We start from the raw sequence: 23,716 nt of genomic DNA on the forward strand, positions 1-23,716 counted from the left end.
AGCCGTGGGGGTGATGGGCCAGCACCCTGGCGCCCCAGTGCTTGACCTCCTCCTCTTCAGGCGACCCTGGCCCCCATCCAGCCTCGGCCACCCTCGCCCAGGACAGACCCCGAACTCTGTCATTACCAAGAACTGCGCCCGCCACCAGCAGCCCACCGATACCACCTGCTAACCTGCCATCTCATTCCACTCAGATTCATGACCGCCAACCCCAAGTGACTCTTACCACTGCCTGGCAGCCTCACAACATTTGTGGGGGCTGGAGAGCCTGGTAGGGAGGGGCTAGGGTCTCAGGCCCATCTTGGGGCTCCATCTCCTGGGCACTGGGGTCTTTGGTCCCAAGGTTGCAGATAAGCCAAGTCCTGGGGCCAGGCTTTGGGGTCTGGGCTGTGCGTTCCGACATCCAGGTGGAACTTGTGTGCAGCATCAGAATGAACTGGTACCCAAGACAGGGACAGGACTGGGCCGCCCTGTCTCTCCCTCTGTTTCTCGCCTATGATCCACCCAACCGGAGGTGGAGAGGTGGGGGGTGACAGCTCAGACGCCACACCTTTGTCTCTTTGGCTCCTTTCCTTTACAGAAAAATGCCTCGGGAGTTGTGTGTGCTTGCTGCCCAATCCTGTCTCCCCTTGTCCCTATAACCTGCCCCTAATCGGGGTCTCCTCCTCTCTGTGCCAATGAAACCGCTCTCATGCCAGTTCCAGAGGTCCCTTGTCTTCCTCCTCTTGAGATCCATCAGGGACCTCGGACCCAAACGATCAGCTGTCGTCCTTGAAACACTTCTCACTTGGCCTGTGGGACACAGGCTCTCCTCTCCTCCCCTGGGCTTCTCCCTTGCTGCCCTGCCCTCTTAACTGCAGAGTGCCCAGGCAGGGGCAGGCTGGCCCCCCCGTTAACCACTACCAGTTGTGGGGCGAGTGCATATTTAAGTTTATTATTAATGTTACTGATGCCAATGATGTGTAGCACACAGAATATTAACAATAGTACAATATATGTGACTCTTCATTGTAAAATTACTTGTAAATCCCATAAATCCCCCCCCAAATTCTTACAGAATGCCGCCCGCAACCACAGCCAAACCATGCTGGCCATTCAACCACAGCTCCACCAACAGAGTCGCATCCCAATCTGCTCATTCTTTCCCCAATAGATATGTTGTCATGAAATGTGATACGTGACATAAATGTGGATTGATATTTTCATTTGTGTTCAAGAGTAAAATGAAAGCGAAGCCACGGAGACTGGCCTCACTCTATTGGTGATACTAGCAACTTCTTTGCTGAGCCACGTAATACTGGACAAACACCTCACTTTTTTGTGCTAATCACAATGTAACACACTTTTAAATTTAATCTGCGTTACTTTCCTTCATCAATAAAACAATAAATGGAGTTCCGGTTTGTAGGCTTTGCCAATTTCTGTGGTCTAGAGACTTCCACCAATGGTCAATTTCAAGTTACCGATGCAATGTCATTGAATTCAGAGTCGCAAAGAAATGCACAATAGCACCCCCTAAATAACAATTTCTACCATAGAAAGGTGAATGACCTCAGAGCATAGATCATGGTAGAGTATAGTAAAATAGTAAGGAAGTGGTGCATTTTGAGTTATTACCTTTGTTTTAAACATAATTTATTGAATTGTAAGCACATAGAGTTTAATTTTAAATACTGTCATGGCTGTGTTTGGCAACAGGCTCATAAACTTCCTAAAAAAATGGAGAATTGGGTCCTGTTAGGGAAGGACCCTGCGCTACTGCTAAAAATGTGTACTGTTCACCTCGCCCCTAGCCTTCTCCAAAGGAATTCACAATCTTTACCAGGTGACTATGCACTGGGGGAAAGGAAATAATCAGACTTTTCCAGCTATATTGGACACGAGCTGTGAACTGAGGCTAATTGCAGGAGACTCACATTTCATGGCCATCTGCCAGTCAGAGTAGAGGCTTGCAGTGGTCAGGTGACCAATGGGTTTAGCTCAGATCCAGCTACCAGTGGGTCCAGTGGGCCTGTGATTCTATTCTGTGGCTTCCTCCCCTCCAGTTCCAGACTGCATTATTGGAGTAGCACTAAGCAACAGGCACGGTCACCTAGTATGCACTCCTGTAAGTGTGCCCCAGCTGGCTCGAGCCTACCTGGTGCTCAGTTCTCTTGTCTGGTGACACCCACCCCCATGATGATCACCATGTTGATATGCTTAGAACCCTTACTTTCCATCTCCAGACCCATATAGTTAACTGCTTTTTGAACATCTCCCTTGAGTGTCTAACGGGCACTTTAAATTTAACATGTCCATATATAATGATAAAGGGAACAATCCAACAAGAAGATATAACAATTGTAAATATTTATGCACCCAACCTGGGAGCACCCAAATACATAAACTAGCTAATAACAAACATAAAGGAAGTAATTGACAGTAATACGATCATAGTAGGAAACTTTAACATATCACTTACATCAGTGGACAGATCATCCAAACAGAAAATTAACAAGGAAACAGTGGCTTGGAGTGACACGTTGGACCAGATGGATATAACAGAAACATAGAGAACATTCCATCCTAAAACAGCAGAGTACACATTCATTTCAAGTGCAGACAGAACTTTCTCCAGAATCAAGATCACATATTAGGCCACAGAACAAGTCTCAAAAAATTCAAAATGATTAAAGTCATACCATGCATCTTTTCTGACTACAACACTATGAAACTAGAAGTCGACCACAAGAAAAAAATCTAGAAAGACCACAAATACATATGGAGGTTAAATAACATGCCACTAAACAATGAATGTTTCGATCAATGAAACAAGCAATCAAAGAGGAAATAAAAAATACATGGAGACAAATGAAAATGAAAGTGGTCCAAAATCTTTGGGATGCAGCAAAAGCTGTTTTAAGAAGGAAGTTTATAACCAATACAGGCCTAGCTCAAGAAGCAAAGCTCAAACAACCTAATCTTACACCTAAACGAGCTAGAAAAAGAACAACAAACAAAATTAAAAACCAGTAAAAGGAAGGAAATTCTAAAACTCAGAGAAGAAATAAATGAAATAGAAACTAAAAAAACAACAGAACAGATCAACGAAACCAGGAGCTGGTTCTTTAAAAAGATCAAACAAAATTGATAAACTTCTAGCCAGACTCGAAGAGAAAGAGAGAGAACTCAAATAAACAAAATCAGAAACAAAAGAGGAGAAATAAACAGACACAACAGAAATACAAATGATTGTAAGACAATATTATGAAAAATGACGTGTCAGAAATTGGACAACCTAGAAGAAATGAATATATTCCTTGAAACATACAACCTACCAAAACTGAATCAGAAAGAAATAGAAAATTTGAACAGACTGATTACCAGCAATGAAATTGAATCAGTAATCAAAAAACTCCCAACAAATGAAAGTCCAGGACCAGATGGCTTCACAGGTGAATTCTACCAAATGTTTAAAGAAAAGTTAATACCTATTCTTCTCAAACTATTCCAAAAAACAGAGAGGTAGAAAGCTTCCAAATTCATTCTATGAGGACATGATCCTGATACCAAAACCAGATAAAGACATCAAAAAAGAGAACTACAGGCCAATATCTCTCATGAACACAGATGCAAAAATCCTCAACAAAATGTTAGCAAAAATACACTAAAAAATTATTCACCACAATCAAGTGGGATTTATTACTGGGATACAAGAGTGGTTCGATATTTGCAAATCAATCATCATGATACATCACATAACAAGAAGGATAAAAACCATATGATCACTTCAGCAGATGGAGAAAAAGCATTCAACAAAGTACAACATCCCTTCATGATAAAAATCCTCAACAAGATGAGCACTGGGTGTTATACTATATGTTGGCAAATTGAATTTAAATAACTTTTTAAAAATTCTCAATAAAGTAGGTTTAGAGGGAACATACCTTTAAGTCTTAAATAAAAGTCCACAGCTAACATCATACTCGATGGTAAAAAACTGAGAGCTTTTCCCCTAAGATCAGGAACAAGACCAGGATGTCCACTCTCACCACTGTTATTTAACATAGTATTGGAAGTCCTTGCTACAGCAATTAGACAAGAAAAAGAAATAAAAGATATCCAAACTGGTAAGGAATAAACTCACTATTTGCAGATGACATGATACCGTATATAGAAAGCCCTAAAGACTACACCAAAAAACTACTAGAACTGAGAAGTGAATTCAGTAAGGTCGCGGGATACAAAACCAATATACAGAAATCTGTCACATTTCTATACACTAAACATCAAGTAGCAGAAATAGAAATTAACAAAATAATCTCATTTATAATTCCACCATAAATAAAAATACCTTTTATTTATAAATTTATAAATAAAAATTATTTTATAAATAATAAAATACCTAGGAGTAAACTCAAGGAGGTGAAAGACCTTTATGTTGAAAACTATAAGACATGAAAGAAATTGAAAACCACACAAACAAATGGAAAGATATTCCATGCTCATGGATTAGAAGAACAAATATTGTTAAAGTGTCCCTGCTACTCAAAATAATCTACAGATTTAGGGGATCCCTGGGTGGTGCAGCGGTTTGGCGCCTGCCTTTGGCCCAGGGCATGATCCTGGAGACCCGGGATCAAATCCCGCGTCGGGCTCCCGGTGCATGGAGCCTGCTTCTCCCTCTGCCTGTGCCTCTGCCTCTCTCTCTCTCTCTCTCTCTCTCTCTGTGTGACTATCATAAATTAAAAAAAAATTTTAAAAATCTCTAAAGATTTAATGCAATCTCTATCAAAATACCAACAGCATTTTTCACAGAACTATAAAAAATAATCCTAAAATTTGTATGGAACTACAAAAGACCCCAAATTATCCAAAGCAATCTTGAAAAAGAAGAACAAAACTAGAGATATCATAATTCCAGATATCAAGATACACTACCAAGCTACAGTAATCAAAACAGTATGATACTGGCACAAAAATAGACATGTAGATCAATGGAACAGAATAGAAAACCCAGAAATAAACCTACAATTATATGGTCAATTATCTTCAACAAAGGAGACAAGAATATGCATTGGGAAAAAGACAGTCTCTTCAAAAAATGGTATTGGGAAAACTAGGCAGCAAAAGAATGAAAGTGGATCACTTTCTAACACCATACACAAAAATAAACTCAGAATAAATTAAGGACCTAAATGTGAGCCCTGAAACCATAAAAACTCTAGAAGAGAACATAGGCAGTAATCTCTCTGATATCAGCCATAGCAACATTTTTCTAGATATGTCTCCTGACGCAAGGGAAACAAATGCAAAAATAAACTATTGGGACTACATCAAAATAGAAAGTTTCTGCAAAGTGAAGGAAACAATCAACAAGACAAAAAGGCAGCCTACTGCATGGGAGAAGATATTTGCAAATGATATATCCAATAAAGAGTCAATATCCAAAATATATAAAGAACTGATACAACCCAACACCCAAAAAACCCAAATAAGTCAATTGAAAATGGCAAGAAGACATGAACAGACATGTCTCCAAAGAAGACATCCAGATGGCCAACAGACACATGAAAAGATGCTCGACATCATTCATCATTGGGGAGATGCAAATCAAAATCACAATGAGGAATCACCTCACACCTGTCAGAATGGCTAAACTCAAAAACACAAGAAACAACAAGTGTTGGTGAGGATGCAGAGAAAAGAGAACTTTCATGCACTGTTGGGAATGCAAACCGGTGCAGCCATTGTGGAAAATAGTATGGAGGTTCCTCAAAAAATTAAAAATAGAACTACTCTATGATCCAGTAATTCCCCTACTGAGTGTTTACCCAAGTCATGTGAAAACACTAATTTGAAAAGATACATGCACCCTTAAGTTTATCGACAATAGCCAAATTATGGAAGCAGCCCATGTGTCTGTTGATAGATGAATGGATAAAAAATATGTGGTATAAAGATGCATAAAAATATATAAATATGCATGTATAAACATGCGTATACTATATGCATACAATATTTATAGTATATAAATATATATTTTTATATACGCAATGGAATATTATACAGCCATAAAAAAGAATAAATCTTGCCATTTGCAACAACATGGATGGATCTAGAAGGTATAATGCTGAGTGAAATAAGTTAGAGAAACACAAATATCCCGTCATTACCGTTATATGTAGAATTTAAGAAACAAAACGAATGAACAAGATAAAAAGAGACAAACCAAAAATCAGATTCTTAACTATAAAGAACAAACTGATGGCTAACAGAGGGGAGGTTGGGGTGGGAGGCCGGGGGCAGGATGGGAATTAATGAGCACACTTAAAATGATGAGCGCTGAGTTGCCAAATCACTATATTGTGCACCTGAAACTAGTATAACACCGTATGTCAGATACTGGAATAATTTTTTTTTTTTAAGTTCTAGGGGGATCCCTGGGTGGCTCAGCGGTTTAGCACCTGCCTTTGGCCCAGGGCGCGATCCTGGAGTCCCGGGATCGAGTCCCATGTTGGGCTCCCAGCATGGAGCCTGCTTCTCCCTCCTCCTGTGTCTCTGCCTCTCTCTCTCTCTATGTCTATCATGAATAAATAAATTAAAAAAAATAAAAATAAAAAAGTTCTAGGGCAGCCCAGGTGGCTCAGCGATTTGGCGCCACCTTCAGCCCAGGGCCTGATCCTGGAGACCCGGGATCCAGTCGCACGTCGGGCTCCCTGCATGGAGCCTGCTTATCCCCCTGCCTGTGTCTCTGCCTCTCTCTCTCTCTCTGTCATGACTAAATAAATAAAAATCTTTTTAAAAAAAAGTAAAAGAAGTTCTACTCTAAAAAGCAATATTGATTCATTGATTGATTGATTTAAAGTGTCCCAAACCAAACTCCCACTTCCCCACCCCTGCGTGATCTAAACCACTCCATCCTCGGCTTCAGCCTGGGGTCCCCTCCCTCCCTCGCGCTCACACCCAGCGCCCCAGCAAAGCCTAAGGACTCCACCTTCACGTCGCCTCCAGAGCGGACACTCTCACCTCCCCAACGGCTCACACCCCGGGGCGGAGCACCAACCGCTTCCACGTGGATTTTTACAACAGGCTGGTCTCCCGCCTGCACTCCTGTGGCCCTCAGTCTGTTCTGGATGTAACAGTAGAAGGGTCCTCTTTAAAAAAAAAAAAAAAAAAAGTCCTATGCTGTCCCTCCCACTCATCAGCCTTCCACAGAGCCAAACTGGCTTCCTGCCCACTTGGCTCCCCTCTCCGCCCTCCCCAGCTCCTTGCTCTGCCTCCAGCGCGCCCAGCTCACGCCCACCTCAGGCCCTTTGCACCTGCCGTTCCCCTCGCTCAGAATGTTCAGCTGGTAGATATCCATTGGGTCCCCGGCCCTCATTTCCTTCTCAGAGAGGTCTTCTCTGCCCAATTTAGGACAGTGTGAGAGGAAGACACCATGAGGCCCAGGCTCCCTCCCCCGTGAGCCAGCTTCCTTCCACCTGACACAGTCTCCTTATTTTGACGTATTTGCTTATTGCCTTTCCCTCCTGCGTCTCCCTCTGGAATGCAGGGATTTTATTCCCCACTTTGCTCTCTCTAATGCTACTGGCACCTGAGCGCCCCGTTTGGTGCCCAGCACCCACCAGGGGCACAAACAATGAGGACAGGGCAAGCCAGAAACTGGGACTGCCAGGCTGGGGGCAGCGGGGGGGGGGGGGGCTGCGCTGGACCAGAATCCGACCCCCTGGCCCCAGGGCCTCTGCCCGCGCACCCCGAGGGCCGGTGGCACCCACGGCAGAGGGGCTCCAGCTCCACGGAGGTGGAGACGCCCAGCCAGGACCTGCCAGCCCCAGGCACTGCCCTTTCGAGGGGGCGGGGCTCCGTGCAGCCAATCCCCAGCTTCAGGCAAAAGGTGACATTTCCAAGTCACGGCCCTGGCTCCGGACTCCCTATTTAGGGTAAGAAATAACAGTAACAGTAATAACAAGACGGTAAAGGAAGAGGGGCCAGAGCGGGAACAAATGCCCTGGGGCTTCCAAGCCCAGCCCGCTTTTCGCCGCCCGTGCCCCTGCTCAGCTGTTGCCATCCCTGGGGTCCTGGGCCAGCAGGTGCCAGGTGAGTCCCTCGGAGGCCGGGCCTCGGGGAGGGGGGGCGACAGGCAGGAGGGACGCCCAGGGCTCCGCCTCCACCCTTGCAGGTGTCTCCCGCCCTCTAGCCCACCCCCACCCCCCCCAGCTCCCCGCAGCCTTCCCTGGTCTGTCACCGCCACCCAGGTGGTTTCACTTAGGTCGCTGCTCAGGGTGGAAAAGGTGTGAAAGAGCTGAGGGGACTCCAGCGGGAGCTTTGCAGACTGGGAGGAGGGGGAGAGAGGAAGGAAAGGGGGGAGAGGAAGGAAAGGGGGAAGAGGAAGGAGGAGAGGAGGGGAGAGGAGGGGGTAGGGGGAGAAGAGGGGAGGGGGAGGGGAGGGGACAGAGGAGGGGGAAGGGGAGGGGGAGAGGAGGGGGGGGAGGAGAGGACCCTGGGAGGGGGCTGCGGCTTCCGGCTGGTGCGCATGCCTGGCGGCTTATGGGTTATGCGGGGCAGGCACTTGCAGCTCAGATTCTCTTCCCTTGACGGCCTCCCCCAACCCGCCCGGTCCTCGAAGGGGGGGACTCGCGCTGCCTTCCCCATGGCTCGGGCTCCCGGATCTGCGGGGGCCGTGGATGAAGGGCTGCTGGGGGGGGCTGTGGGCTAGGAGCCTCCAGGTGACACCTGCCCGCTTGCCGCCCTTGGGTGCAGCCCCCAGCCCCACCCCAACCTCACAGGCAGGTGACACAAAGCATGTGAAAGCTCCCCTCAGAGGAGAGGGTCTCCGTCATTCCCACGCATGCAGTCATCGTGTCCTTGTCATCACGTCCATGCTGACGCCCACCGGCGGGTGCCCTCACCTTGCCCTGCTTCCCAGAGCCCTTCTCCTGCCTCTGCAGGGGCACGGGGTGAGGATGCGGATGGGGGCAGTGGAACCTTCTGCATTCTTGAAGACCCACTTCAACTGCCACCTCTTCCACGGAGGGAAGTGCGCGTTCTGTGTGGAGCGTGGGCTCAAACCCGCTCACTCAACTGCTCTGAGCCTCTACTTCCCCCCTCTGTGAAAGGGGCATAACCCAGGGAGCTACCTCCTAGGGCTGTTGGGGGATCCCATGAGATGATGCATTTCAAGCCCTTGGCACACAGTAGGAGTTTCATAGGCATTAGTGCCACTGCCACCGTTACGGTTACTGTCCCCGGGACCCCCAGCAGACCAGCCCACTCGGGCCAGCTCTCCGCGTCCCCTGTGTTCCCACAGCACTGGTTCAGACCTTCCTTGGGGGCCCCTTCACCATCCGTCTGTGTCACCCAGAGCAGCGTCCTGGCTGACTCGTCCTGCGCATCCCTGCGCCCCGTGCCCAGCCTGGACCTGTGTGCCAGGCTCATAAAGAGGCTGCAAGGAGAAGAGTCAATGCTTAGAGAATCTCCTAGAAGGAGGTGCAGAGGGTGGGACGGAGGATCTCAAGTCAGCAAGAACCCAGCCCACCTGCTGTGGCGAGGTGTGTGCCCCCCCACCTGATAAGGCGTAAGCACAGGGTGTCCCGGGGGTAATAGTGGGGAGGGGTATGCTGCAGGCATGTGCTCAGGTTTTGACACCCATGATCTCATCTACACGCACCCTCCCAGGTATGTGTTGCTGTCCTCATTTGACCCACGAAGAAATCCCAGAGAGGTTAAGTAACTTTCCTAGGGTCACACAGCTGGCAGAGGGAGGAGGGAGCAGCAGGTTTGTCTTCTATTTTGTGCTGGCCTGGCTGACGTTAAAAGGAGCATGCGTGCCCTGAGCGTGCCCCCAGCGGGGACCGGAAGGATGAGTTAGGTGGGGAAGATGTAGGAAGGAAAAAGGAAAATGTCGAAACCTTGCAACACAAGCTCCTCAACATGGTTGCTTGGGAGTGGGTGGGGGACGGAGGCGGTGGCCAAGGCAGCGTGTGGGGCACCGAGTCAGGAAAGCCATGTCCCTTCCTCGCCACACGTGCACCTGAACTTTGCAGGGGTGAGGTCGGTGCAGGGCAAGAGGGCAGCCAGCGCCCATGACCTCCTGGCTCCTGCTTGCCCTAAACAGTGAGTCCTCTGCAGGGTGTTCATAGGCCTCAGGTCGGAGAAGGGTCCCAGAGATCATCCTGGCCTGCCTGCTGCCCCCCGCAGGACTCTGTGCTTGAGGGGCGCCTGGGGGGCTCAGCGGTGGAGCATCTGCCTTCAGCCCAGGGCGTGACCCCGGGGTCCTGGAGCCTGCTTCTCCCTCTGCCTGTGTCTCTGCCTCTCTCTGTGTCTCTCATGAATAAATAAATAAAAATTTTTTAAAAGGGCTGTGCTTGAATACTTCCGGTGACAGACAACTCACTACCTCACACTCCTTTGTGTTTTGACAGCTCAGGTAATTGGAAAGCTTTTCCTTTGCTTAGCTGCACCCTGGCTCCCGGAAGCCTCCTCCCACGGGGGTTCAGCAGGCCACACCTTACTTACCACTTGGCCTCCGAGGAGAAGAGAAACACAATAGTCGTGGAGAAGTCCCTCCCATGCCCTCCATCATACCAGCCCCTGGGAATAGAGCTGGGGGTCTGGGGCCCCTCTTCCCAGCCTAGGGTCTGGGCAGGGAGGGCAGAATGGTGCTGACTCGGCCTCCAGCTGGGTGGGTGGGGATGGGACTCGTGTGCCCTGGAGGGCTGCCCAGGGCACCGTGCTGGGCAAAGGCAAAGGCAGGAGAAGAGAATGATGTAGAATCAGATGGAAGAACTGAAGAGTGAGCCAGTGGGCAGCCCTTGAGCTGCCTGGCCCGGCCGAGCCAATAGCCACCCTCACACCTGACTGGACACCTGCCCACTGGATGCCCCCAAGGTGCCACCTCCCAATGTCCTAGACTTGGAGTTTTCTGGACTGAAGCCACAAGGAATGCCAGCCGGCGGGTCCTCTCTGGAGCGGCCAGCCCTGGGGGTGCTTCTGCTGGGGGCCCAGACCCGCCGTGGCCGACAGTCCCAGCGGGCCGACCAGCCCCCTGCAGGCTCCCATCCTAAGGGGCATCACCCCGCAGGGGCACATGGAGCGTCCGGTTAGTGCCGCTGGCCGCTCGGCCTCAGCGCACATTCCCCGAGCACCTGCTGTGTGTCCGGTGAAAGCAGAGAGGAATCGCCCCGGCCCTGCCCTCGACGAGTCCACACCACGGTCTGCGCCGCACTTCTATCCCACTCCAATTCCATCGCCTGGGCCCTGCCTGCGGGGCAGGGAAGTTAAATATTCCTCTCCCTATTTTACAGACTGAGATTCAAAGGGAGGCCACACACGGGGACCTGAGTGACAGAGCTGGGATTTGACCCCACCGGGGACTGACTCCAAAGCCCAACCTCAGCCTTGACCCCACTCCACCCCTCGAGCGGACCCAGCAACGGAGGAGATGCTCAGATAATGAGGCCTTAAAAAAAATTTTAAAAAAAGGATAATGAGGCCTTTGGGGGTCGAAGTAAACCTGGGTTCAAATCCCAGCTCCAGCCTTTCGTGGGCTGCGTGCCTTTGGACAAGTCCCTTGACCTCTCTACGTCTCACTTTCTTCAACTGCCATTTGGGGATCATTTGAGATGTCTGTACCGCACAGGTTTGTTGTGACACTTCATCGGGATAAGGCAGTGAGCACTTGCTACGGTGTCACCCCTGTCCCTGCGGTCGCCAGGGCTTGGGGAGCGAGCAGGTGCTGGTGCGAGGGCTGGTGGATAAGAGGAGCCCCGTACCTCCCTTCACTAACATGTGGGTTGGGAACATCCGCATCCTGAAGTCCTTTTGGCTCCCAGACTGCGACAGGAGCCCGTGACGGGCAGGACTGGGCCGTGTCCCCGCCGAGTGCCGAGCCCAGCACGGAGCTGCACACAGGGCAGGTGTGCAGAGGCATCTGCTAAGTGACCACCATGGGGCAAAGGCCGCAGAAGGTCCCCCAGCTTCCCCACCCCGGTGCGGCTTTCTCCCTGGGCCTCCCCGGGGTGCTGGCTGCGGCTGACAGAGGTCAGGGGAAGGCAAACGGCTGGCACCTTGCAGACTCCCCATCACGGGCACACATTCTCGCCTCAACCTGGAAGGGCGCAGGGCAGGGCTGTGCTCTCTCCCTCTTTCTTCCCTTCCTTCCCAGAGATTACAATCGTGGGTAACCTGTGCCCTGTCATTGCTCACGGAGGGGCACGCCCAGGGCCTGGAAGGAAGGAGGGCGCACCCGGGGCAGGCCTTCCTGGGACCCCCTGCCTTCCTGGGAGTGGGGGCTGGGCCGGGGGGTGCCAGTCTCAGCGCCAGGCCTCCCCAGCAGAGGCACGCAGGGGCTGGGGACGAGAACCTCTCCGTGCGCACGAGCGAGAGAGACAGACGGAGAGAGCGCAAGCCCAGAGCTGTGGATAGGAAGTCACCCATGAGTCACTCCTTCCCTCTCCCCGTGGGGTCACCATGCATGCCCGTGCGTATGCATTTCGTGCCTTATGAAATTCCTCTTCTGTAAAATGGGGGCCAAAGCCACAGGTATGAACAACAAGCAATGTTATCCCCACCTCTCGTGGGCGGAGCAGCCACAGCGAGGCTAAGCCACGGGCCCGAGGTCACACAGCCTGCAAGTCTAAGCCTGAGCCCCACCCAGAGGTCGTGACTACCAGCCACCCTGTTCTCAGCAGCGGGTGCTGCGTTGACTCCCAGATGGTCCCAGCGCCACAGAGCTCCCCCTCGGTGCCCGGGGAGGATGGAACCCGCCTGCCTTCCCAGTCCTCGCCCGGGCCCAGCAGACGCACCAGCTGTACCCGCCACGGGGTCCAACCAGCCCTGCCTTAGCCCACCCGTCCCAGCGTGGTGCCCGGGACCCCGGTGGGGGCGGGCGGGCTCACAGCCGTGGCTGGAGCACCTTCAGGGCCCCACGTGGCCGTGGACTCCAGTGCGGGTGACTGGCCTCCCCGGGCCATTTGGAGGCCCGAACACAGCGCCCGACCTCCGGAGAGGGCAGGCCCCCGCCAAGAGCTCCCAGATGGTCCCAGCTCCCTCGTGCTGTCTGCAGGGCGCCCGTCCAGGCCCACAGCTGAGGCCCACCTCCTGGGCTCCCCCCATAGCTGGGGAGGAATTTGCCAGCTCTTTCTTTCTTTCTTTCTTTCTTTCTTTCTTTCTTTCTTTCTTTCTTTCTTTCTTTCTTTCTTTCTCTATTTTAAAAGATTCACATATTTACTTATTTATTTATTTTAAAGGGAAGGAGAGAGAGAGAGGGCAGAGGGAGAGGGAGAGAGAATGCCAAGTAGATGGCACGCCCGACATGAGGCTCGGCCCCACAATGTTGAGATCTCGACCTGAGCCGAGACCAAGAGTCGGATGCCCAACCAACTGAGGCACCCAGGGGCCACTTGCCAGTTCCTTCTAGCCCACATCCCGCCCACAACATCTGCAAGCCTCAGGACCCCTTGGCAGAGCTAAACAGCTGCTCAGCAGCCACCAAGAAGGGAGTGGAAGCCTCTCTGGAGGGCGCGAAGCTGAGGACATGTCAGACGGAGAGCATTTTGGGGTCGAGAGGAATCCACGTCACATGTGAGCCACCCTCCCATTCCTGGAGTCTCGAGCGCTCTCTCAGGGTCCCCGGCTGGTCGGCCCCCCAGCGAGGAAGGGCAGGGACTGGGCGGAGAAGGGGCAGCTGGGGGCTGGCAGTGAGGGCGGCAGGAAGGAAAACCGAAGGCGCAGAATGAGGCTGGGTTCAAAGACCAGAGATGATGGGAGTGGCAGGGAGGGGAGGGCCCGTGGTCTCAAATGGCAGGTGGCCAGGCGGACCAGGGAGGCAGGGACGCCTGCAGGATGGAGGAGCGGCTGACCTCGGAGGACCACCCGATGCCAACGCTTCCCGTTCCGAGAGCACACACTCCACGGCCCGTGTCCACACTCTACATGGATCGCCATCCGCGCGGCGTAGGGAAGCCCCGAAGTCTCCAAGCACCTCACGTCTAAACTGTGACATTACTTCTAATGAAGGAATGCGGTGTGGCCCAGGAGGGAGCCGGGCCGAGACACGGTCCTCACCCGGCCCTTCAGCCCAGGTCCAGCCCGGCTCTTGGGGCCTGTCCGTCATACGAATTAGCGTCTCCACAACCCTGTCATTATCCCGTGAGCAGCACAATTATGCTTCATTGTACTTCTGTGCACGTTAAAAGCATCAATTTACTCAATGTAAACATTAAGAATATACACACCACAGGTTTTATAACTCTGTTTTGGCATTTTCGGGGTTTTGGAAAGACACAGCAGCCCAGGGAAAAGCAGCAGCCTGGGGCCAGTATCTGGCTCATCAGCGGCCTGCGGAGGCCTCCTCTCTGGGCACCCGAACTCCGCCAGCCTGATCTGAAGACTCTATTTTGCCCTGATGCTTTGCAGAACTGGGGGAGGCTGGGTTGGGACCCGGGAGGATGTCTGTGTCCCCCACCCAGCCAGCCTTCTCGTCCTGGCCAGGGAGTAAACATTCATTACCGCCTCTGGCCTGGAGCTCTGATTCTGGCCTCTGGGCAGACAAAGGGGGTGAGACTGCACCACGAATCGATTCCCCCCCACACCGCCCACCCCCTCTTCTTTGGCGTGCGTCCTCTGGGGGCCACCTCCAAGCACGGGCAGGGACAAGCAGAGCAGTCTGACCAGACCGGGAGGGTCAGGATGGAGAGCCAGCGCGCTGGGGTGACAGGTCAGGATGGTGAGTTAGGCCATGGAGTGAGGGGATGGTGTAGAATCTTAGCACACCCAGAGTCGGGCGTTTTCCAAAGGTTCCCGGGGCTGGGGCACACAGTTACCCCAAAGACAAACATTGCTCCACACAGTGCACACAGCACCAGGGGAGTTCATCACTCCCCATGATGTCACCCCGCATGCCCACCCTCTGGCCCTCCTGGGGGGCTTGGCCTCCCGGCAGCTCAGGTGACCCACAAACCACCTCTTCGGTGCAGGGGCGGGGTACTCCCCCACTTTTACCAGCAAAGGCTAAGTAGAGACCCCTGCTTGGTCTCAGCTGGAGCCAGACTCGTGGCAATGGGGGTGGAGAGGCCCCACACTGATCATCATGTGCAGCCCAGGCCCTGGGTGACCTTTAGGCTCTCTTCAAACCTTCCCAGGCTGATAATTTCATGCCTCTTTCTCTACCCATCCCAGACCAGATGGCTGGGAAGTTCTTCCTTACATCTACTCTTAAACCAAACTGCTGCAGATTAAAGCTTTATTTTCTAGAGACCCTCCGTGGCTACATCCCTAGTCAAGACCAATGCCCAGCGTGAAGGGTCCTCAAGGGCTGTTGGGTGGGGATCTCTCAAAATGCTCACTCAGGGGGCGCCTGGGTGGCTCAGTTGGCTCAGGTCTTGATCTCATGGTCATGGGTTCAAGCCCCGTGTTTAAAATAGAATAGAATAGGGCAGCCCGGGCGGCTCAGCGGTTTAGCGCCGCCTTCAGCCCAGGGCCTGATCCTGGAGTCCTGGGATCAAGTCCCACGTCGGGCTCCCTGCATGGAGCCTGCTTCTCCCTCTGCCTCTTTCTCTCTCTCTCTCTCTCTCTCTCTCTCTGTGTCTCTCATAAATAAATAAATAAAATATTTAAAAAATAGCATAGAGTAGAATAAAACAAAATAAAGTGCTCACTCAGAAATAGCACTGAAGTAGCGCCCCCTCCCAGGGTCAACCAGAGCACAGCAGCTGTGGCTGACCCAGGCAGCTTCCTCATGCTCCATGGCTGGGCCAGGGCCCAAATCTGAGGATGCTGAGGTGCTTGGTGATCCCAAAGGGATTCCCAGACAGCACAGCCCTCTGTTCCCACCACACCCAGCCCGATCTGTCCTCTGTTCCTCTGACCTTCTGAGACGTGATGGGAGGAAAAGGGACCAGAGAACAGGGAGCCCACAGAGCTGTCGGAGCTGTGAGCACCGTCTCTGCCTTCCAGGGACCCTACACAGCCAGGGTCTCATTTACTCCCCACCCTGCCCCGTGGAGGTCCGTGCTATTGTCAGCTGAGGAAGCCATGGCTCAGAGAAGGGCAGCGGCTTGCCCGGGGCATACAGCCACGAATGGAGCTAGGATGACAAACCAAGTCTGTCCAGCTCAGAATCTGGTGCTTGACCTCCCCAAGAGGGAGGGGACTTAGCTCACCCTCTTGGGACTCAGATAAGGGAGGAGGCCCAGCAAAGGGCCAGTGACTTGGCCCACGCCAGACAGCAAGTCAGCAGTAGAGCCAGGACCAGAACCCGTGTCTCCGGGCTCCCAGTAAAATGCTTCTGGCCTTAGTCAGCCGCACCATGTAGGCCTAAGTTTCTGAAATGACCTTCCCCTGGGGATGAGAGCAGAGGCCTGGATGACCATCCCCTGGGGATGAGAGTAGAGGCCTGGATGACCGTCCCCTGGGGATGAGAGTAGAGGCCTGGATGACCATCCCCTGGGGATGAGAGCAAAGGTCCGGAATCGGACCGTGGGCGCCCACTAGCCACCCCTTCCTTGCCCTTGGTGTGAAAGCAGGGTGGCCAGACAAAGCTGGAGGCCCAGCTAAATATGAATTTCAGCTAAGCAGCAGTTTTTAAAAACATAAGGATGACCCAGACAATATGCTGGAATAATTCTTTGTTGTCTCTCTCAAAAGCGTACTTAACTGGGCACCCTGGTTTCCCATTTGCTAAGCCTGGGAAACGCTACGTTGAAGGGACAGGAGAAAATAAGGTCTAGGCTGGTCCCAGAGAAGCAGCCCCACACCAGGGCTTCCGACAGGACTCAGAGCCGAGGTCCGGCCTCCATGCATCCTGGCTCCCCCTCCTTAGCCCTGTCCCTGGGGCCGCAAGCCACTGTCAGAGGGGTCAGGAGGGCTTCCGGGACACAGGCTCACCTGAGGCCAAGTGGGAAGTCAGGCCCTGCATTCACTAGCCAGACTGGGACAGCACAGCACCTGAGATCCAGGAGTGCAGCAAGAGCCCAGTCTCCCCAGCCCCCACCTCCTCGGAGAGGGGGGCCTCCACCCTGAGCCCCTTATCTGCAGAGGCTCCAGCCCCATCTGATCCAGCAGGGATGGAGTCCATAGACAGTGTCAGAGCTGGAAAGGCTGCCCAAGACCCCCCAAGTCCAGCTCCCGGGGCCCCCATCTGGGCAGAGCCAGGACAGAGAGGACTCAGGCCAAAGGGAGAAGCCGATTCTTCTGGGGCCCTTAAGATGTCACCAGGGCTACCATCGCCACCAGCACCATCGTCATCACGGTGGCAAACATGAGACCGGGTCTTATTCTAGGTTCTTGTCTTTTATTAACTCCTTGAATCATCCCTCTGACACTCCCTCCTGATCCCAATCACCCTGGCGGGCCTCCAAGGATCGAGCTGCCACACACCCCACACCTCTCCACCTCAGACAGATGGGTCGTTGGCAAGAGGCAGAGGGAGAAATTCAGGGTGGCCCAGTCCCGCTCCCTGTCTCGAGCACCAGTTCGTTCTGGTGTTGCACCCAAGTCCCATGCTGACATCAGAACGCAGAGCCCAGGGCTCAGAGCTAGAACCTTTATCCAGGGGCCTCGAGGCCAAAGACCTGACCCCGGTGCCCAGGAGATGGAACCCCAAGATGGGCCTGAAACCTTAGCCCCAGTTCTCCATCCCACTCCACCTGCCCTGCCGTCAGAACCATCTCCTACCAGCACGTTCGATTTGTCCACCGGGCGCCCACCCCGTGGCCTTGGGGTCCTCCCCGGTGGCCCAGCCCTCTGCAGCCAGGTGGGTACCTCTCAGCTCTCACCTGTGAACGTCCACAGACGTCTCGACCCCCACCACACACACGGCGTAGGTGGGCTTCTTCAGGGACAGCCGCACAGACCTCTGCGGGGCCATCCCGTGCCCCTGGCCGCCGGCCTCTGCACTTCCTATGGCCCCGGCTCCTCTCCTGGGCACCAAGTCGCGCCAGGAAGGAGCTTGCCTTCTGACGGGTCGGAGCTTTCCTCCTCCCTTTTAATTTCACCCTGTGACCTGATTAGCTGCCTGAGCCGGAGTCCCCACCTCCTGGCTCCCCGCCCAGCCCTCTCACTCAGGCCTGTCAATCCAGGAGGCCAGGGGAGGAGGCACCTCGGGTCTCCCAGAGGGATGGGAAATGGGGGCTTCGGCAGGGGTCCCCAGGGAGCAGGGCCCAGCTGCCAGCCGAAGCTCCCCGTCGGCCCTGTCTCTCCTTCCCCGAGCTTTGCCTCTATCCTCAGACTCCTGGTTGTCTGAACGCGCCAACGTAATGACGTCAGCATTTTCTGAGGGCTGATGAAGCGCCAGGTGCGGATCTGATCTCCGGTGCTGAGAAATCAGGTAGCTCAGAAGCACAGGGCAGTCAGACCTCCGGGGTTCGAATCCTGGCTCTGCCTCTTACAACCTATGACCTTGGGCGGTTACCCTACCCCCGTGGCTTCATTTCCCGGGTGTCCGGTGGCAGCTGTGCCCGTCCCGGTGACTGCTGTGGGGCTGCGGGAACTGGGCGCAGTGCCTGACAGCAAGCATTCACTAAAAGAAACGCTAAGGACTCTTCTCGGGATCCTCACGTTCTGGAGAAGAGACTCACGGCTGCAGGACCCGCTGTCAGTAAGTGGGAGTGCCGTGGCCTGCCCCCAGGTCCCCCTGGCCCGCTATACCACCCCCAGGAGGTGAGGGCCTGCCCTCGTACCCCGACTCCAGAGATGGCAAAGGCCACCCTCAGGCCAGCACCATGGGGGAGGGCCCCTCAGAGCCAGGGGCTGGGGAGGCCTGATTCGTTTCTCAAAATCCCTCCTTTGCAGCCCTGCCTGGTCTCAGGCCTGCTTGACAAGAGTTTGCAGAGCACCTACTCAGGGGTTGGCACTCCTGCAGGCGATGGAGACGCAGCTGAGAACAGAACAGACCGCAGTCCCTGCTCTGAAGGCATTTCTGGTCTGGGAGCCACCGTAAGAGGTGAGACAACGGTGGCTCTGCCCCAGGGGTAACCGTGAACATGGGGAAGAAGGCAGGATTCTCAATGCTCTTGAGGACGGGGCTGGGAAGGGTTGTTGCATGTGGGTGTGGGAGAAAGAGGGGAGTTGGGGATGACGGGAGAGCTTCGGGCTGCAGCAGCTGGAATAAGAGGGCTGGCCTGAGGGACGGGGAAGGCTGGGGGTGTGCAGGGTGGGCAGGGGCTCCCAGTTAGACAGGAAGTGTCTACTAGGCCTGCGAGGGAGGCAGTGTTGACAGGTGCCATGCTCCCTTCATACTGGGTGTCAAGGAGGAGGAGAAGGGGGGTTCCCTGGGGAAGCACTGGACACCCCCTTGGCCGCAGGGTCCTCCGGCCCCCAGGCAGCCATTGCACAGGACAGAGTAAGGACACACAACCAGAACTGCCACCGTCCACAGGTCTGGTGGGGGGAGGATGGCAGAGAGAAAGAGGGAGAAAGGAGCACCATCCTTGCCTGGGGAACTGCCAGTCTGACGGGGTAGGAGGGGGACCCAGTCTCTGCTCCGGGAACCCCTCTGCCCCCAGCCCGATGAAGAAGACAGGAAATATAAAAATGGTATAAGCATTCACTTGGTTACTCTTTCACTTTGAAGATCTTCCTGAAACGTCTTTTTATTGCCAGCACATCCGAGGGCAAGTGTTCTCGGTCTGCAAAGTTCTTTACATTCAATGGCACCGACACAAAGGTGACTAGGTTTACCCGGTGGACGCGGAATCTAGCAACACAACACTCCAGGGGCGCACAGCCCTGGTTGCTGTCCCTACAAACCAGAGCCTGGGCCATTTTGTTCATATGTAATGTAGTGTGGAGCATAAAAAGCAGCTCCCGAAGAGCGCATGGGTATATTCCTATTAGGAAAGGATGGATGGATGGATGGATGGATGGACGGGACAAAGGGAGGAAGGGAAGAAGGTCGGTGCATGAAGAGCTATCTGCAAAAATGACGGTGATAATGGTGACAAAGGGGACGAGATGCCAGCAGACACCTGTCTGGTCTCACAGTGTGCCAGGTACCATGCTCAGCCCTTTCCATGCCCTCACCCACCTAATCCCCACCACAGTATCAGGTGGCAGGTACCAGCTAAGCTGGGAATCTCAAGTTCAAATAGACCACAGCGTGGGTGTACAGGATGTGCCTTTTGTGGGTTGTGGGCAGGGCAGGGGCCCGGGCAGGTCATGGTGTCTGTAGGGAAAAGTTCTCTGAGCCAGAGGAAAGAGGGAGGGGGGTAGCAAAGAATGGACACAGATACTGAGAGGAACATCTGTGCAGCCCCATTTTATAAATGGAGAAACTGAGGCACCAAGAAGCTAAGGGACCTTCTCAAGATCTGACCCTGGAAAGTGGTCAAACCAGGATTTGAGCCCAGGCCATCTGACCCTGGATTGGCTCATAATTTTTGACCGGGTCCCTGGGAGATAGAATGAGAGGGTTTTGTGTTTACTTGTTGTTGTTGTTGTTTACCTTCTTCCTTATGCTTGTGTGTACTGTTTGAAAAATTTGGTAAACAAATATTTTTATTACTGGAAAAAAATGAAATCTTTCTGTAAGAAAAATGAAGAAGCATTTGCTGCTCTTGGCTTCCCTGCAGCCCCCCCCCCCCACCCGCTCTTTGCTCGAGGCCTCCCTCCCTCTTTCCTCCAGCTCCGAGAACGTTTCCCTACAGGCACCATGACCTGCCTGGGCCCCTGCCCTGCCCACAACCCGCAAAGGCACATCCTGTACACCCCTGCTGTCGTCTATTTGAACTTGGAATTTCAGGCTTGATTGGTCCAATTTGGGAGGAGCAGGGGTGGGGGAGCTGAGTGACATCATTGCCCCCTTCCCCTCCAGCAAGTGGAAGCTTCAGCTGGGAGGGCCTGCCCGCCTTAGCCTCAAACACGGCCGCACACGGGGAGGGGCCTGTCAGCTGCTGAGTGACCGTGGGACCCTAGCACGACTCCAGGATGTCCCCGGAATGGCCCAGGGCCACCACAGCAGAGAGGATGTCCAGCGCCCGGGCTACCATGTCTGGGAACTCACGTTCCCCATCCTGCAACAATTCTGAGCACCTACCATGCGCCAGACATTATTCTTGGCACTGCTGGTAGAGTCGTGAATAAATCCGAGGCCCTGCCCTCATGGGACGTACAGAGGAGCAAGGGAGGCAGGGACTACATGTAGGACCAAGCCTGGGGCGTCAGAAGTTGATGGGACATGGTGAGGCAGGGTAGAGGGTAGAGGGGCAGAGGGCCCGGGGTGCTGTTCGAGTAGGCTGATCACAGAAGGCCTCGCTGGGGAAATGATGCTGGAGCAGAGATCCCAAGAGCAGACTTCAGGGCCCTCCAGGGCTCTTCTGACCTCAGGAACCTAGGGTCGCATTCACCCGGGAGCCCCCACCTCCCATCTCCCCATCCCCAAGACGGGGTTGAGGAGCTCGAGCAGAGCTTCCAGACTCAGATGCCTTCCGGGGTTGGGCAGACCGCAAATGAGGGAAGCTGCCAGGTGCAACATAAAAGGGAGGGGTGGGACTGTGGCAAAGGGACAAAACCTGCTTTGCCTAATGCATGAAATATGAGTATTTCTTAAAACTAGAACCCTATAGGTCAGGCCTCCCGTGTAAGTCGGACCTGGCTCTTGGGCCATTGCTGAGAGCCCAACATGGACGATTTAAAAACTGGTGGATAAGGAAGGGGTGGGAAGGGATAATCCCAATCTGAGTTATTGGGGAAGTTATTTGATGCCCAGGAGGGGAAGCTACCTGGGCCCGGGTAAGCCTTGCTTGGCAGGATCGGGGCAAGGCCTCCCGGGCAGTCAGAATGGGTTCTGGGCTGTTCCCATGGTTGCTAACACCAGCTGTGGGCTCTTCTATGTGGGGGACCCCTCTTCAGCACCCCCACACCACCTGTGCCTGAGCTTACCTAGGATGGCCATTGGGGTGGGGCCTGTGGCCTTCCAGGATGCACCCATTGCAAACTGGAAGGGCCTCTAGGACCCCTTAATTTTCCAGTCGGGAAACCCAGGGCTCAGAGCAGAGCTATGACTTACACAAGACAGCACACGAGAGGCACAGGAGCCAAGTCTGGGTTCAAGGTTTTCATTGATTGAAGACAACGTGTCCTGAGCACTTTGGTAGGCAGGTGCTGCTCTGGGCGTCACAGAGCTCAGCACCCGTAGAGGCCTCTCGGCTCCTTCACTGACTCACCCCTCTGGGATCGCCCAGGGAGCCCCAATCCCTTCCCGCACCCCAGGCACCCAGGGCAGGATCCCGGACCCCCTGTGGGCCTCGGGGGCTCTGAATCAACTATTGCGAGAAGGCAGGGGACCCACTGATTCCCGCAGGGCCAGAGGGCCTGGGGCCAGTGGCTCTAATCGCAGGAAGTGGCGAGGGCCATGAGTCACCCAACTCAATCTGCACGTCCCCTGAGAGCCTGAAGGCCAGGCCCAGGTCTCTGCTGGGCACCCCGGACCGGACCTTCGGGAATCACTGACTCCCTCCTCGGCTCCGGCACGTCCCAGGCTCCACGTGGCCGTGGCGTTCATGGCATCACACGCGGGGCTGGGCCGGGCGCTACGGGCCCAGGGGGCTTGCGGTCAGGTGCGCTCAGCCCCACCCCACAAGTGGCCGACTCAGCAGCCTCCCAGGCACAGCACCTCCTTCCCTGCCCCCCCACCGGCTCCCCCTCCTCCTGCACCCCTATCTCAGCAAATGGGGCGGCCTCCCTCCCAGGTGCCTCTCCAGTTTCCCCTCCCTCATCCCCAGCATCCAGTCACCCCACCTGACTCATCGGCTCTACCTCCCAAACCCTTCTTGGCCCCATCTCTTGCCCTTCACCGTCACCCCCACCCGAGTTCCAGCCAAGACCTGAGCAGCCTCCAGCTCCCCCAGTCCCGGGCTCACCTCACTCCGCCCCACGGCCAGTAGTGACCCGTCTGAAGCATGCACCTGATCGGCCCTTCCCCCGACAAGCCTGCTCCAGCGGCCTGTGGCCCCCGGATAAAGGAGGGTGGCTGGATGGGAAAAGTCTAGACGCTGGGGCCCTACTGTGCAGTTCCAGTCTAGGCTCAGCCAGTTCTCAGATTTCAGAGCCCTCGGCAAATGATTTAACTTCTCTGAGACTTAGTCTCCTAATCTGTAAAGTCGGGAATAATGGAGAAGTTTAAAATGACGTATGAAAAGTGCCTGGGAGAAAGGTGATCCTCAAGAAATAGAAACTTCGCCTGGCATTTCAGGGCCCCCCCAGACCAGGCCCCTGACAACTGTTTCTTCACTCGGTGCCCGACCCCTGTTTTGATCATATTTCTTTAACCCTTGCTCACTGCCCCTGCTGGGGATTTGCTTCCTGACCCGTGGGGGGGGGGGGGGCTCCATAAAGCTCAGCCCATCTCCAGCCTTCCTGCCTGCCCTCCCCTACTTCCACCTCCCTGCCTCCAGTGCTCACTCCAGGGAAGACTCGACATTTTTTACTTCTTTTGTGGATTTTTACCCCACACCCTAGTAGAAAGTGTTTGAGACAGCTTACAAAATACACCCTGGATAAAATTATTTTTCAAATGAGAAAATTAGGTCAAAGGGTGGAGAAAGAAAATGAAAGACAGGGGTGGACATCTGTATGGTCGGTAGATCTAGCTGTGAGTTCCCTGGTGGCCCACGAGAAGAGGGAAATAGAATCGATTTCTTGAATCATGGTGCTCACAAGATACAACTAAACCAACTGAAGAAGAGAAGCCCAACTCTTCTGGGCCCTGAAAAACTAAGGGACATCCCCCTCCCATCCC

The 23,716-nt window shown here is 53.8% G+C and overlaps 1 protein-coding gene across 2 annotated transcripts in view; it reads right to left on the reverse strand.

Moving 5' to 3' along the window:
• PADI1 (peptidyl arginine deiminase 1) overlaps positions 1 to 17,946 on the reverse strand; it is a 41,077-nt gene extending 23,131 nt beyond the window's left edge. For both annotated transcript variants that reach the window (XM_025447442.3, XM_049106746.1), the window contains exon 1: positions 17,757 to 17,946. In XM_025447442.3, the coding sequence (XP_025303227.3) occupies positions 17,757 to 17,848 (92 nt within the window). In that variant the 5' untranslated portion in view covers positions 17,849 to 17,946. The remainder of the gene's footprint in view (positions 1 to 17,756) is intronic.
• Between the last annotated feature and the right edge of the window lie 5,770 nt (positions 17,947 to 23,716).

The sequence above is a fragment of the Canis lupus genome, chromosome 2 (assembly GCF_003254725.2).
Source record: "Canis lupus dingo isolate Sandy chromosome 2, ASM325472v2, whole genome shotgun sequence".
Lineage (NCBI taxonomy): Eukaryota > Metazoa > Chordata > Mammalia > Carnivora > Canidae > Canis > Canis lupus.